This window comes from Fukomys damarensis, unplaced genomic scaffold (genome assembly GCF_012274545.1).
Source record: "Fukomys damarensis isolate Sample0158 unplaced genomic scaffold, DMR_v1.0_HiC HiC_scaffold_37, whole genome shotgun sequence".
NCBI lineage: Eukaryota > Metazoa > Chordata > Mammalia > Rodentia > Bathyergidae > Fukomys > Fukomys damarensis.
The window spans coordinates 38,589,501-38,606,343 of NW_022900949.1; the positions used below are offsets into that span (position 1 = coordinate 38,589,501).

The window sequence follows — 16,843 nt, forward strand, 5'->3', positions numbered from 1 at the left end:
AACCAAACAACAAAACAAAAAAAATTTATATTTATATATTTTATATTTATAGCTATATTCCTGTGTTTATGTATATTTTATTATTATTATTTACTATGTACTGCACACTGTGGGTCAGTATGCTAGATACTGAGGATACCATGGTAAGAAAAACACCCTGACCCAACCCCAATGAACACTGCATGGACTTGTGGGGAAAACTGACATAATGAAACACACCATCATATAGTTACAAACAAGTTATGCCCTAAAAACTCTAAATAGCTCTACAACATAACTTATGTAAAAATTTTGAAATGTACAGAAAATTAGGAAGAAATGATCCCACCATTCATAAGTAAATACACTAAAAACACTAGCACTTTGTCTTTTTAAAAATTATAATATATGGCTTTATAAGTAAGGATGTATTTCCTTTGGCATGACAATGGAAAATAGTGTTTTCAAAGAATATAGTAGCTAAACTATTAATTTATAAAGCATTGAGACTTCAGGAAAAAAGGTAACTAAAAAGGCATGCGTTAATCATAGGAAATACATTTGGGCTTTTTTTCTTTACTTTCTCCCTTCTTTTGATTTACAAACAGAATATGTTTTTGGCCATCATCAATGATACTTACTCGGAAGTGAAATCTGATTTGGCCCAGCAGAAAGCTGAAATGGAACTCTCAGATCTTATCAGAAAGGTAGGCTAATCTCTATTTCTCAAAATATTTTTTACTTCCTACCTAAAATAATGATTATTTCAGCCAAATTTCCAAGACACCATTAATCTACTGACATCGTTTAAAAGAAATAGTAGATTGCTGTACTTCAAGAATAATTTCAAAATTATCTGTTTGGAGGCTCGGTGGATATGTTGGTAGCTCAGACTTAATTCTAGAATCCTTTTATGACCTGAATCTGGTGCTCAATAACCCTGTGACTTTAGAGCTGAGTACCTGTCTGTGCTTTGAGGCCTCCCCTATTGACTGTCACTTCCAAGATCCTGAGTGCAGAAAAAACTGGAAGATTATATATAAAGATGCATCTAACTCACCTACCTCCTTCAAAATTACCACTTTAAAAACTTTTTGAGGAAAATGCAGTCATTTACATTGGACCTTCGAGGACAGTTATAAAATAGCTGAAGGAGAAAGTCCCTGGAAGGGAGTCCACAGCCTGGGGCCTGAGAACATCTCTTCTTCCTCCCTTCTCAGGAGGTGTTTGTTAAACAGAGGGAAGGACAGTAAAGTGGGATGGCTTTGGTCTTCTCAGTGTACCTTTACTGTTTGGTTTAGAGTAAAAGTTGCACAAGAAGTAAGGAACGTAAGGTACACAGCATCGTGTTGGTGAGACCCATTGGCACCTTCACTCTGGTTTCTGTTATCACCAGGCTCCTGCCGTGTAGTCTGTGGATCCTATGTAAGTGAAAACTTCAGCTTACAGCAGAGCTCCTTGGAAGGACGTAACATTCATATGATCTTGAGTTCTGCACCACAGTGGGCTACGTTTTAGTCAAGCTCCGCTGTGTGTGTCACACTCCACATGATATGGTTTTGAGATACACCAAGCTCAGTTAACCTGGCTTTGTTTATCAGTATCAGGCCTTAACAACAGGGTTCAAATTGAGCTCTGAGGGCAGATAACCTGTGAGTAATATAGGACACAGTACAGACTCCATCCCAGGCTCTTCAGTCTATACATCATCCGTCACCAGGGTAACAGACATGCATCCCATTGAGTGGCCAGTGTTACATTGCTCTCAGTCAGGTGTTGACTTGTCCTTGGACATGTGGAGTTCACGCAGAGTGTAGTTTTGCTTCTTGTTGGTCAATAATGAACCTTGTGACATTTTACACAAATGCATAATTGAAAAATAGAACTGGCCAGCTAAGAGGAAAGTACATCAAAGAGACAAAAGATGATACTGGAAGTGAAATCAAACCAGACAACATGGATTTATAGAAGAAACCGCTAACTGTGGGAATGTTGACACTGCCCCCATTTTAGAGGTCCAGGAAAACAGAACTTAAGTGAGAATTAACTTACCAATGTAAATGAGGACAGCACTTGTGGCGAAAAAAATGATGTCTTGGAGGAAGGGAAACAAACCAAAACTTTCATTTTAAAAAAACACCAGAGAAATTTAACAGTAATTAATGTACACAAGAAAAATGCTGTGGGCTAATCTATAATGAGAATGAATGTCACCATCCCTAACACATGGTAGATACACTCAGTTCACACATCCAGGACATGATGAAATACACTGAGGAGGGGAGCACTGTCTCTGCTTGGGATATGCTCTCTACAAAGGAAGTACTTTACATATTTGTAATGCTTTAAGTTTCTGTGTACTAAAAAAATTAGGTTCATTCCTATTTCTCTCTAAATCTATAACTGAAACCAAGGGAGTTTTTGTTTTGACTAAAGGTTTTGAAGGTTACAAGACAGTTGAAATTTTTTCAGTTGATTGTTCAGATCACTTTGAACAAGTTCACCTTTTACAATCCTTCACTGTATTTTGCTAGTGAAAAATCCTCACCCATATTCCCCTGGGATGTATGTATGTATGTATGTATGTATGTGTGTATGTATGCATGTGTGTGTGGGTATATATATGCAGGCGTTTCCATATATATATATATATATAATATATACATATATGTGTGTGTGTGTCAGTAATGGCCATGAGATATTATAAAATTAAATGGTCAAGCATGGTGCAGTGGCACACCCCTGGAGATGTAGCTACTCAGGATGCTGGAGCAGGAGATTCATGAACCAAGGAGTTCAAGGTCAGCCTCAGCCACGTAGTAAGACCTAGTTTCTCAATAATAAAATGATAAAAAAATAAGCAATCTGTGACTCAGGTTTCTTGGTCTTCTTGTGAAATAATTCATACTGCTACATTCTAGGGCAGACCCCTATGGAATATGTAGTGGTTTTCACCTCTGTTACCTAAATTTGAGTACACACATGAGGAAAAGAGCCTCAATTCTTCTTGATTTATTGAAAAGCCCTGAGTCCATATAACTCTGTATGTTCATTATTTGTTTAACATACATTATTGAGGGATCAAATTCCACCTCCACCAGCTGCTGGATTTATAAATAAAAGGTAAAGAAAATGCAAAAGGAGAGTAAACTAAGCTGTCTTTTTCTTTTTTTTCATTTTTCTTCCCTTCCCCTTTTTCCTTCCCTTTTCTCTTCCCTTTCCCATCTTTTTAAAAAATTTCCTTACACAATAGGGATACCATAAAGCCTTGGTCAAACTAAAGCTGAAGAGAAATACTGTGGATGACATTTCAGAGAGTCTGCGGCAAGGGGGAGGCAAGTTAAACTTTGATGAACTTCGGCAAGATCTGAAAGGGTAAGAGTCGTACTTCCTGAGGCCTGGGAAGTTCCTGCTTCTGAAGATAAGTTATTGGTGACAAGTGTGTTTCTGGCCTAAGTACTCATAGAGAGACACTTTTCTTCAGGTATCTTTCCGGAATATGCTATTAGACTGGCCCCACCCAGTGCTTTCTCCCTTCTTCCGGCATTTTGATGTCCTTGAGCTTGGGTTGGACCACATACAGGATAAGTTCATCTGTCCCTCACACTCATTTCAGGAAAGGACACACTGATGCAGAGATTGAAGCAATATTCACCAAGTATGACCAAGATGGAGACCAAGAACTCACCGAACATGAGCATCAGCAGATGAGAGATGACTTGGAAAAAGAGAGGGTGGGTCTAATCTTGGGGTAGTTGATTTCATTCAGCACCTTCCATGTATCAGATCCTACACAGAGTGGTCGACTATTATCTGTCACTCTTTCTTTCAGTCAATCTATGTATTAGTACAAAGCTTATTATAAAAAAGATACCATAATTATATAAGATGAAATAAAATAGCATGAATGTTAGAAGGTCAAACTGAAAAGTGAAGCGAAACTGACATGAAAACATGTTGGATACAAAGCAACCCTGGGTCAGTGGCAGCAAACTTATGGTACACGTGCTACAGCCCAGTTTATTGTCCTTGAAAACTGTAAAAGGTTAGGCATCACTGCCCCAGACATACAGCACACACCCATTTCCTTCCAGCCCAAGACCTTGGTAACGTGTGTGAGGGGTCCTGTGTGCCTGCTCCTCACCTGATGACCCCATGTTCTTCAGGAGGACCTGGACTTGGAACACAGTTCTTTACCACGACCCATGAGCAGCCGAAGTTTCCCAAGGAGCCTGGATGACTCTGAGGAGGATGACGATGAAGACAGTGGGCACAGCTCCAGGAGGAGGGGAAGCATCTCCAGTGGGGTTTCTTATGAGGAGTTTCAAGTGTAAGTATGAAGGGACTGGCAAAATTTGGGTTGACCAGAGTCCATATATAACATAGCTACCCTCATTCGTTTCAGTTCACTCTTTTCCATCACCAGTCACCAATTCTTTCTTGTGACTTTATTTTTTCTCTTTATAAAAAATGTGATTATAAGAAAATTAGCAATTAAAGAAAAGCAAAGTAAAACATTAGTCTCCCATAGTCCTAGCAACTGCAATATCCGCTAATTTTTTTAGCTCTTTTGTGTGTTCATCAGTATTTCTATATGTTTTTATGGTTTCACATATGGTCCATCCTGGAGGATGACTTGAGAAAAATGTGTACACTTCTGCTGCTTAAGGAAGTATAGATGTTTCTTAGGTCCAGTTGCTTTATATTATTCATCTCATTTATTTTCCTGCTGATCTACCTGTTTGTTCTGTGTACTTTGGAAAGTGGGGTATTAAAAGTCTCTAATAAATTATCATTAAATTGCCCATTTATTCTTTCAAGTCTGTAAGATTTTACTTTGTGAACATTGGAACTCTCTGGTTATGTCTCTTCCTAATAGATTGATCCTGTTTTTAATTATAAGATGGTTCACCCTACCTCTAATAAAATGTGTTCTTTTAAAGTTTTGTCTCATATCACTGTAGCCACTCCAGCCTTAGGTTGCTATTCACGTACGATTTGTCATCCTTTCCTTTTCAGCCTATTTGTATTTCTGTATGTAATGTGTGTCTCATGTAAACAAGTGACTCAGCTTATCTTTTTATCCAGTTCGACAGTCTGCCATCGGTTTACATTTTTTTATCCATTTATATTTGGTGTTATTGATCCAGATTTACATCTATATTACCTTTTGCTTTCTATATATCTTGTGTTTCTCTTGTTCTTCTTCCGCCAGCTATTGTCAAATACATTACATCTCTGTATGTTATAAGCCCGACAGGTGAATTATGTACAGATCTTAAGCAATTTTTTGTTTTGTTGGTTTTTGTTTTCTGTGTGGGTTTTTTGTTTTGTATTGGGGATTGAACTCGGGACCTTGCACTTGTGAGGCAGGCAGTGGAACCAGTGAGCTAAATCCCTGGCCCTAGCAATTGTTTTTTTAAAACTAGTAAACAGAGAAAAAATAAATAGTATTTATAATATATTTTATACTTACATGATTACTTCTGTTCTGTTTTTTATAAGTATTCTAAATAGTTTCTGGGGACTTGCTTTCAGCCTAAAGATTTTCCTGTAGTATTTCATTTAAAGCAAGTCTGCTAGTGATGAATTCTCCCCATCTGGGTTCATCTGGACATCTTTGTCTTCACTGCCCCTGGCCTCCACTGTTTATGAATAGACAGCTGCTAATCTCACTGAGCATCTGTTGTACACGATAAGTCCATTTTCTCTTGCTGCTTTCAAATACTGTATTTTTTGTCTTTCAACATTTTCACTATGTATGTCTGGGTGGGCATTTCAAGTTTACCCTACTTTCAGTTCTATGAGTTTCTTGGATATATATTTTGTAGCAGGTTTTGGAGGTTTCCACATATTATTTCTGCAAATGCAGTAGTACATCAGTTTACAATTTGTTTTATGATTTTGGGAAAGATGGCTGTATTTGTGTTTGTGTTTGTCTGTGGTTGTATTTGTCAACACATGCAAAGTTTGAGTGGAAGCAAAATTTTGCCAAATACTTTTGTTTGTCAATCAAACTGCATACAGAAGCATTCATGAACTGAGGTATTGCTATATTTCTTAAATTCCATAGACTCTCTTCTTACTGACATTTAGTTGATTTTTTTTAAATAAGTGCTTTTTCATTGGCTGCATACCCTTAAGAAAATTTCTAGAGCACTTCAATGTGTGAATTTTTAAAAATAACTTTTCAGTTATAATTGTTTCACTGAGGAGTTAACCTATTGAACTCTGATGCCGCCATTCTAGATGTCTTCAGTTTATGGTTTAAAGGTATTTATATATTTTTATTCAACACAGAAATCATAAGTATTTTACTTACTATATAGTGAGCGCAGTTCTGTGTCATTGTCACAGTATAATTTCTGATGTTACTTATGAATTTCATTGTATAGATGAGTCATCAGTTTTTTAATATAGCAGTTTTTAGTGATGTACTATTAAAAAGCAACACTCTAGTTCATATCTTTGAAGTAAAAAATTGAAAATATAAAACTGCTTTAAATTTTTTTCTAAAAATAAAACAACTGAATAAAGTGGTAGACATAAATTTTTAAATCTCCAGATACAATTTGACTAGTGGAAAGATGCACCAATTAGCATAACACCCGCCCCATGGAAGAGTTTATCTTAACTTTGAGACCACTTAGAAAGTGTGGCAGGGCTGGGAGGTAGCAGAACATTTGTTTAGCATGTTTGAGGACCAGGGTTCCATTCCCCTCAGTGCAAAACAAAAGAAAGATTTTTATCATATCGTTGAAGAAAACAATTCTAACATTTCCATTTGAAGTGCCAGCTGGGCTGCAAAGACGATGACAGAGTCACTCCCCCTCTAAACTCTGATTTCCTGCAGCCTGGTGAGACGAGTGGATCGCATGGAGCATTCCATTGGCAGCATTGTGTCCAAGATTGATGCCGTTATTGTAAAACTGGAGATCATGGAGCGGGCCAAACTGAAGAGGCGGGAAGTGCTAGGGAGGCTGCTGGATGGAGTGGCTGAGGTAAGTGGTTGTGACCTGGAAAACACCTGACCAGAGAACAAGAATACTGTTGATGAAAGGACACATTCGTGACACTGCTTTCCAGTTGAAATATTGAAGAAGAGTAAAATACACAAACAAAAAAGAAAGATTACAGACATTCACAACATAATTTCCATCCATTTTCATTTTCAAATATTTTTCCCTTTGAAACAGAAACACTTCTTGATTCTGTAAACTATCAGGGTAGTTATATTCTGTAACTCTTACCCTGATGTGCTTTTCTTCCTAACTGCAAATCAGTGATTATCTGGAGATGTGACTATCTTAACCTTCTGCATACAGATGGCCCAGGCTTAACTAGAGAGTAGAATTCAGTGAACAGTTACTCCAGTGAGTCTGAAAATTGCTATTACAACGATACCTCAGTTCACGAGCTTAATTCATTCCACACTTCTGGTCACACACGAGATTGGACAAGAACCAAATCAAATTCAGTGGTTAGGTTCAGTGTAGGCCTTAAGGGGAAATTGGATTCAGTTCTTGTCCAATTCGGTTTGGGACCCAAATCACTGAAAGAATTAAGTTCATGAATCAAGGTACCACTGTATTTGCAATAACTCCCCAGCCTCACCTAACTATAAATAATTTGTGTCCCAGATTTCCTAAGGAAATTTTTGTATGTGCATCACCCCACAAGTAACACCTGCTTTCTTTTTGTCTTGTGAGGATGAAAGACTGGGTCGTGACAATGACATCCACAGGGAACAGATGGAGCGGCTAGTGCGGGAAGAGCTGGAGTGCTGGGAATCTGATGATGCAGCTTCCCAGCTCAGTCATGGTCTAGGCACACCAGCAGGACTCAGTGGTCAGCCTTGTCCTAGAAGTGCTCGCCCTTCCTCCTCCCAGTCTGCAGATGGCCTGGAAGGTGAAGGTGGAAACAGCAGTTCCAACATCCACGTGTAACCCTTGTGTCACTATGTGTCACCCAGCAGATGAGAAGGTGGCTATCACCAATTACCATAGTGATTTCACTATTTATATGCTCTAACTACTATATGTTGCTGGTCTGTGTGACCAATTATTAATCTTTTGCACTTTAATTTATTGTATATAAACTTTACCCATGGATCAAAGATTTTTTTCATTTTGTCATAGAATCAAGATGTAAATATTGAATTCAGGAAAAAGAAATCATTGAAAAGCAACTAGAGCAATATGCCCAGTTGCTATTTTGCCTGAGTCTGCTCTTTGGACTATGACATAGCCTTTTACAGCTGGAAAAGAACTGTCGAGGGGCTGCTGAGTTGCACTTTCAGCCACAAAACCAGTGTTGTCATTTCTGTTCAGTATATGAAGGGAAAGGAAGGCATCCTTGCCATTCATGAGCTAAATATATAGCTTTCCTGTAAGAAAGGAGGTTTAATTCAGCTACCTTCCTAGGGTGAACTTTTCTAAAACTCCAAGGCACAGAATGGGTGTGTAGCCATTATACTAACATCTGTGTATGAATGGTTAATGTAAATGTTAAGTACTATGTAATTTTTGTTATTTTCTCATATCTAATACCTACAGAACTAGCAAAATCACTTTTTATATTATTTTATCTTTCATTAGAAATAAGATGAGTAAAACCATTGGAGATCAATTACAAGATAAACACTGTCTCTTACTAAAATATAAAAGAAGTGAAGGAACCCTAGTTTGCTTCCAACTTTAACATTTTCAATAATTTGCTAGTATAAAATTATATTACTCATTTTTCCTTTGCTAGATGAAATACTGAACACTTAGAGGAGGAGACAGTTAATTTGGTGCAGAGTTGTAGAACTGGGTCCATGGTCTGCCGGCGCAAAGTTGCTCACTTCATGGTGGCCAGGAAGCACAGCTAGTTGGAAGAGGGCCAGAGAGGAAAGGGGTGGAACCAGATATGCTCCCCAAGGTAATACCCCTGTGACCAACCCAGACACCCAGTAAGTGCTTTACTAATCTGCTAGGAGCCTCTTAATCCAGTCAAGTTGATAATCAGGTTTAGTAGCGACAAAAATTTACCTGCATATTCTCTTTCCCATGTGTCTCAGTTCATCTGCAGCTGTTAATGTTATAACTAACCTAGTGGGACCAACTAAGTTTTTTAGTATGTACTCAAACTTTTAACTCAGTAAATATGTTCATATTAAGCAAAATTTTTAGCAAGTTTTAAAATTCATAAAGTGGGGTTTTTTTTTTTGTTTTTTGATACTGGGGATCGGACTCAGGAACTTGCACTTGTGAGGCAAGTGGTGGAACCACTGAGGTAAATCCCTGGCCCAAAAATTCATAAAGTTTTAATAAAACTAAAGTTTTCATTTTACACCAGCTCAAAACTACCATTCTGAAATATTTTGTGCCCTATATTTAAAAACTGGAATTGATAATATAAGTTTAATACAAAGGAGGATTTTGTATTTAAAATTCATTCATTATCACAGAGTTTTAGCCCAAGTTGTTTTTAGAAGAAAGTCTTAAAAAAAAAAAAAAAAAGACTCATCAAATTTATGGGGGAGGGGGATCTATTTCTCAATAAAAAAATAAAAAACTTATTTTTCAAAATAAAAATATTTTTTAAAGTGTTGAATAATGTGACCTTTAGAGAGGTTATGGGAGAAGCAAGAGACAGTGCAGTGTTGGTGAGAAATCTGCACCTGGGGAACCAGAAGAGAGTCCTGTTTCTTAATGCTGGCTCTTTAATTCCCAATTTGCTCACTCGGTGGTTAGAAAATGTCAGTCCAATTTCCAGTGAAAAGTTGAGTGGACCAGTCTTCCCGTGTTGGCTTCTAGGGGGGTGAAATATCCTGGCTTTCTCCAGTGTCATTCTCCAAGACTTCACCTTTATCTTTCATATGCTGCACACATTTCTTTATTCGTGGGTAATGATGTACTCTCTCCAGGGGAACTGGGTGTACACAGGGATGTGTGTGTGTGTATACCATGTTACTAAGTGTAAACAAGCTTCACTGTGAAGTGCATCCTCACTGTGTGGTGTCCACGTGTACTGACCATGTGCCATGTATCAATCATGGTCACAAGAAAGTCTTTATTATACTTGTTATTAGAGATGCGCTTTCATTTCACGTGTAAAATGTTGCCTAATTCTTCCCATGTACCTGTAAATTCCTCCGCTTCCATCGTGGGGAATTAGCTCCTCATCCCTTTTCCCACCATCTTGCCTTCTGCATTGATGTAATGAAGATATTACATATGTAAACCTTTCTAAACAGTCAAGAATTTCATAATTGTATAATATGAACACTGTTTTTAATAAAAGCTTGATGTGATAACAGATGTAAGAACTGTTTCCTATTAGTAAAAGAATAGACTTTGAAAACTGCAAGTTCTCTTTTTATATCAAAAAAGAACATAATTGCCATGTTTAATTGACATATAATTGACATTTATATATTTATTATACCAAATACATATTTCAAGTAACTAGCCTTTAAGCACAGGGCTGTCAACATGGTGTCTTATTGTTTTTGCCCTCGAATGGATAGCTTGAGACAAGGATTCTAGGACAGTGGTTTATTTAGGAGGTACAGGGAATAGGAGTAGTAGAGTGGAGGAAAACAGGTGTCTTAGTCATTTTACTATCTTGAGACAATACTAGACACCTACAATTTAAAGGGGAGTGATTTATTTTGGCTCCAGGTTTTTAGAGATTTCAATCCATAGTTGGCTGGCTCCATGGCAGAAATAGCATGGTGGTGGGCCTGGTGCAGATAAAAGCTGCTTACACCATGGCAGCCAGGAAGCTGAGAGACAAGAGAACTGCAGAGGGAAACAGACTCTTCCAGGTCACGCCCCAATGACTCGCTTCTAGTCAGGCCCAACCTCCTAATAGCAAGTCAACTTTGAACACATCAGTGCATGAAGGTGCAGATAGGTATAGCACCCCCATGATCCAGTCACCTTCCAAACACTGGTTTTGGAGGACACCCAGATATAAACCCTAGTAACAGAAAGGCAAGGTGTTGATGAAGGGTATATTCTCAAGCTGGGTCACACTTCTGAAGTCTTACTCCTTTGGTGAAACTGGGAAACAACACAGATTCAGTTTTGTACCACGTGTTAGTCTGCCATTTGTTACTGTGTAAAAACAAACAAACAAACAAACAAACAAACATGAGAATAACAGCTTACAGGAGGATCAGTTCATTTTGTCTCCAGGGTTCAAAGGCTTCAGTCCATAGTTGTCCTGCTTGTTTCTGGTGTTGTGGGTGAGGCAGAACTAACTTCATGGCAGTCAGGAAGGAAGGAGAAGGAAAGGAAGAAAAGGGGTGGGGAGGGAGTAAGGGGGTGGGGGCCAGGGACAACTATGGTCCTGAAGGCCATGATCCACAACGCTGTCCAACTAACTCCCACCTAGTAAGTTTCCTCACCTCACAGCAAAGACATCAAATAATAAATCCATGAATGGGCTGATCCACTGATGAAGGCAAGCCAGTCATTTTCCAAGAGTCCCACCTCTGAACATTGCTGCCTCGGGAACCAAGCCTCCAGCACATCCGACTTTGAGAGACATTTCCTATCATAACCGAAAAAATAGGATTTTGGTTGGAAAGCCTCTCTGGGAGGATGGTAGTAATTCCTTAGAAGTTCTGATACAGACCAGCCCTGATTGGCTTCTGAGCAAGGAAAGAGCTGCAGACCCTGGTAGGTAAACAGGTAGATATAGAATGGAGTCCTGTGGCACAAAGGATTTGGACAGGTGCTCAAGGTAAGTATACCTGGAAATGTAATAATAGATTAATCGCTATAAACATATGGCCTTGATGCAAACTGGCAAACAATTCTCCAAAATGTTTGAAATAATACAAGAACCAAAGTTATATGAAGTGTCCTTCCACCTACCAGAGTCCTCTGCTATGACGTTCTGGCTCACCAAGGCATGAGCACTGGAGCCAGTGACCACGGACTAAAAGCCTTGGAACCACGAGCCAAAATAGACCTTTCCTCATGTAAACTGATGTTTGCTTGTAATAGCAAAGGAGCTCAAACACCACATAACGCTGTGATTTAGAATGGGCTCAGCTGAGTTTCATAAACTACCTTGTAAACTGTAACAACCTACCACAGTGAATTCTATAGTCTAAACACGCTGAACAGCCACAAAACTCTGATCAGCACTTTTGGGGTCTAGATTCCACAACTAATTCTTTATGACACATTTCTTATTTATAAGATGGTATGTTTAAGTCATCAGTGTATTGGCAGAAAAGATATTTCTGGTGTGTGTGTGTGTGTGTTTGTGGGCACACACGGTGCATGTCTTTATCAGTGATGTACGTGGAAACTCTGAAACAGTGACCCTGAGATAAAATCTGAGCATAATGTACAAATGAATCTGCCTATGTCCATCAGACAAAATGATTAAAACAATATACCCTCAGAGTCCCCTACTCCCTCTCGGACTGGAGGAGAGAGAACGTTGAGGTTTGGATCTGCAGGGTCCCCACAAAGCCTCATGCTCTCAGAAGCAGAGCTTGTGGAAGGCGGTAGTTTATGGGGTACTACAGCTGACTTGCTTTTGGGAGGTGGGATCTGGTTAGAGAAGATCCCTGGAGGCATGAACAGGAAGTGTGCATATCTCTCCCTAGCTCTTCCCTTCTCTTGCTGCTCCTGGGCCCCCATGACATAAGCAGCTTTTCCCTTTTGCCTGTCTCTATGGATACCAGAGCTATTATCTACCTATCTATATTTTGCCTATATAGAGATATGTATAGACATATGGACCACCATGTAGAGAGGTAATATTCAGACTCCTCGAGTACATTCTCAAACAGTTTTATAAATTCTCTCCACTTTTGTGTATGACACACAGCATCTCTTACTAAAAAGCAGTTTTAACAGTTTGGTTGGAAAGACATCTTGGGGAAAATGCGCACATTGCACAGGAATTAGAAAAATCATACAAGGGACATCCGCTTCCCCAGCTCATGGCTTCCCCAGCTCCAGGTGTAGTTTATGCCTCTGAGAAACTTACAAATGCTCACCACGAGAAAATGGCTTCACCTCACTGCCAGGACTAAAGACACAGCCTTTCTGCCTTGCTACTCACTCATCAAGAAGTACAGAAATGCAGGTAAATATAAGATGCGACCCCCTGGGTATAAACTCAGATGACAATTTTCCAAGGAACTAAGGTGGCACCTAGAGTGCCCACTGTTGTGCTTGTGTCTGTAGGAGAAAAACACATCCTACCTCCCAGGTTAGTTAGAAGGCAAGAAACGAGGAGATGCAACCTGCTCTACACTTCCGCTGCCACCAGGGACCTAACCTGACAACTTCTCTTATCCTCCAGGCTTCTGTGAATATTTCATTCATCTTTAGAATTTAACTACATATTCAAAACTAGGTGTTCACTCTGCTCAGCCTCCCAGTGTGTGGGAGACGACTGCTCTCCAGAATGGGCTTTGCGGGGAGATGGTGATGGAAATGTGATGCTTGCACAATGCTGAATACAATAGGAAATACAGAATTGTGCACTTGGAGTTACACAGTATGTGAATTACACTTAAAGCCATTACTGAAGAAAATAGGCCCAAATTATGTAGACCATCATAATTTGGTTCATTTGCTGAGGTGAGCTGAGTACTAATTTTTGAAGAAAATCTTTAGTTTCCTGAAATCCTCTAGAAACTCTAGATATAGCTAGAGTGACCGCTGGATTCTTCAATTTCCTTAAAATACTCCAATCCAAATTTATTGCCTTAGGAGCCAACAAACTACAAACCACACCACTGGATATCTTCCTCATCTGCCATCAAACTCCTGTAAGAACTGTAGACAAAATGTCTAATCTGATCATGAGACACTGTAGGTACCCAATGACCTGTCACACCACACATATGTTCAACTACTGTGTCAATTAAAAACTAAAACATATTAAAACCCTTCACAGAAATACTTTAAATGTGTTTAAAGAACATCCACGTATACTTCCATAAAATCTAGGTTTATACAGTAATAAGACCCCATCATAAAACAGAACCACGTGGGGCCACAGGATCTTAGCGTCCAGGTAAGGACAATGACAGCTACACAAGCCATCTCAGAAAACACACAGAAATCATGCACTGATGGGTGTGTTATAGTGGCACTGATGATGCCCTCTCATTGTCACTCTTCAGGGTCCTCCGAACCCCTGTGTGACACATACACACAGACACTTCCCTCAAGGTAAATGCCAGGAAAACCTTATTTGAAGAGCAACCTGCTTTTCCCTTTATTGTCACTGACCTGGTACTTATCTCGTTACCTTGTCTCTAGGATGCAACTTTCTTCAGTGCAGAGAACCGTTCAGTCCACATGTCCATTCCAATGTGTTCCTCATGGTGACTTTCCATTACAGGTTGTATTTCCTTTTCCTTTTATCATACTTATGCTCATGTCAAATGCTTCAGGAATGCTTAATGAAAGCTCTGCAGAAACAGATTTTTTGCATGAGTGTGTGTGTGTGTGTGTGTGTGTGTGCATGTGTTTTAAACATTCTGATACAAAAGATTGTTGATCCACCCCCTCAAAAGGCTGCCCAAAACACCATTTTAAAAAGCCTCTTAGAGGGCCCAACATTTAGCTCAGTGGTACCCCCACCTGCCTTGCAATCCCAAGGTCCTGAGTTCAATCCCCAGTACAAAAGAAAAAGGCTCTTAGCCCACAGCAGACTTCTTCTCTGTTCTACTCGCACAAAGAAGTCCCTCTCAGGTTTAGCAATAAACCCCTTTGGACTGTTAACTTTGAGTCCCTTCTTTGTCACTCAATACGTACATAAGAGCAATTACATTTCTATTATTACCACTGCCCAACAACTGATCCCAGATCAGTGGTCCAAATCATCCTGTGAAATCCTGTCTGATTTGTGAGCTTCTCTTTCATACTCACTTTCAAATGAGACTACAAAGGTGACAAACTCAGTTGCCTCTGTTACGCAGTGCACTATTTTCTAAAATGTACAAACAACCTGCTAACCTTTCCTGCCACACACTCCCAGAATTTACTCACCAGAATTCACAGCATTTAGGTGACCAAAGGCTTGGGTCTCAGACATCAGCTCAGAGGTACAGAGTCCTGAGCACAGAGCTGAGATGGATCAGTCAGGCCTTGCAAACCTCCCACACAGGGCCGCTCAGCAATGAGATCAAGTGCCTGTGTTGGTATTATTAGCATTTTTCTTCTTGAGAAGGGGTCTCACTCTGTTGCCCAGGCTCAGTGGAACTGGACTCCAGGGATCCTCTTGCCTCAGTCTCCCCTGTGGCTGGGTCTACAAGTATGGCCACACGCCTGGCCCATCCAGTCCCGCGCAACCCTATGTGCTTTCCTCAAATGGCCCCGCTCCATCCCGGCTTGTCCTCCCCCCATCTTCCTGTCTTTCCTCACCTGGGCCCAGTCTGCAGAATGCAGGACATGGCCTGTGGCAGCCCTTTCATGAACACCCGGCCTGTTCCCCTGCCCGCCGCAATCGCCTTAGGCTAGGACCTGGGACTGAGACCAAAAGGGGCTGCAGGTGGTGGCGAGCAGGTCTGGCGATGACACGATGTGATGTGCAAGGTGTAAGGCTCCAGCCCAGGCGCCCCACATAGGGTGGACAGTGCCTGTCCCTGAACCTGTCCCTGTCCCAGGGAGGGGCACAACGATAAGCACCCCAGTTGGGGTACCAGCGCTGGCAACCAGACCAGCTGCCACCCACCAGTAGAGTCAGGTCACCAAGAAGCCTGTCCTGGAGTCCCTGGGAGGAACCCAAAACTCTTGCTTGCTGCACATTTTCCCAAAGCGACAGCAGCAATAGCGCTGGGCGCATGGGCATGTGCTGGCTGGGGGACCCTGCATTCCAGCAGGCTCCATCTTGGCTGCCCAGGAGCTGGCACTAGGGACCCTGCGGCTGAGGTCCTGGCCACATTTGGCTTCTGCATAAAACTCCAGAAGTTAAAAGGCTTTGCCAGAGCCAGGAAGCCAGGACCCAAATCTGGGCTGGAGACCCCAGGGTAGAGCCATAAGGGGCCCAGTAGCATGGTGCTCAGCATTGCTCTGAGCTGTGCTGGGGCCGAGGACACACGGAAAAGTGACCAGGGACAGGCAGGGGGGTCAGGGCCTCTTCGTTGTGTCACCACGCTATATCCCTGCTGCCTGTGGCCTCGGAAATCAGGGCCTGCATGAAGATGCTGCTTGGTTTACATTTACACACAGAAACTGTAACACCACTAACTGCTCAAGGGCACACTGGGAATTACTGGGAATTCTTCCCCCAGTACAGGACAGTGTCAGACCAGAAGCCCAAATCAGAAAATTGCTGTACATAATGTTTGAGAACACAAAAATACTCTCTACTTTTAAAGAACTAAAGTATGTCTCCATGATGCACACAATTACTGGGAAAAAATGTTCTTTTGGACTCTTTCCTGTCAATTCAAAGACTCTTAAAGACTTATATGGAAATACCTGTTATTCCTTCTTCATTTTAAGCCACAGTGAGGATAATGACTTTAGACCTGTCTCTTAGAACTAGCATCATACCTGCAGTTTCTGAAGTCAGTTTCTCCAAGGTGCAGCATTGGTTCTTCTGATGCCAAAGGTCACCCATATGATATTAAATTAAAATAAAAATGGATCTGGGAAGGGTAGGGGAAAGGAAATACGTGAGAAGAAAAAACATAGAAAAAGGAAAAATTGGAAACGAAGTCTTTGTAAATAGGGGAGGTTGGGGGGGTGAAGGGAGGGCAGGGATATGGGGAAAAAATGAGAACCAAGACCTATCATGTAAAGGTACAAGATCCCAATGATGAATGTAACAGTACTGTATACTTAAAAAGTACCAATAAACCCTGTGAAAAAATAGATCAAAGATCAAA

General features: G+C 40.5%; 1 protein-coding gene and 1 long non-coding RNA gene across 2 annotated transcripts in view; one reads left to right on the plus strand and one right to left on the minus strand.

Moving 5' to 3' along the window:
• Positions 1-9,217, plus strand: part of Pkd2 (polycystin 2, transient receptor potential cation channel) — a 45,786-nt gene extending 36,569 nt beyond the window's left edge. The window contains exons 11-16 of the mRNA XM_033759308.1: positions 588-686; positions 3,233-3,354; positions 3,596-3,713; positions 4,146-4,309; positions 6,833-6,980; positions 7,689-9,217. Of these exons, the coding sequence (XP_033615199.1) occupies positions 588-686; positions 3,233-3,354; positions 3,596-3,713; positions 4,146-4,309; positions 6,833-6,980; positions 7,689-7,925 (888 nt within the window). The 3' untranslated portion in view covers positions 7,926-9,217. The remainder of the gene's footprint in view (positions 1-587; positions 687-3,232; positions 3,355-3,595; positions 3,714-4,145; positions 4,310-6,832; positions 6,981-7,688) is intronic.
• On the minus strand, positions 6,927-16,594 carry LOC104850034. The gene is made up of 4 exons (XR_776875.2): positions 16,509-16,594; positions 14,257-14,419; positions 11,378-11,523; positions 6,927-7,006 (listed from the first exon to the last, which is right to left on the minus strand). It is a non-coding gene; the product is annotated as an uncharacterized LOC104850034 (long non-coding RNA).
• Positions 16,595-16,843: the final 249 nt, after the last annotated feature.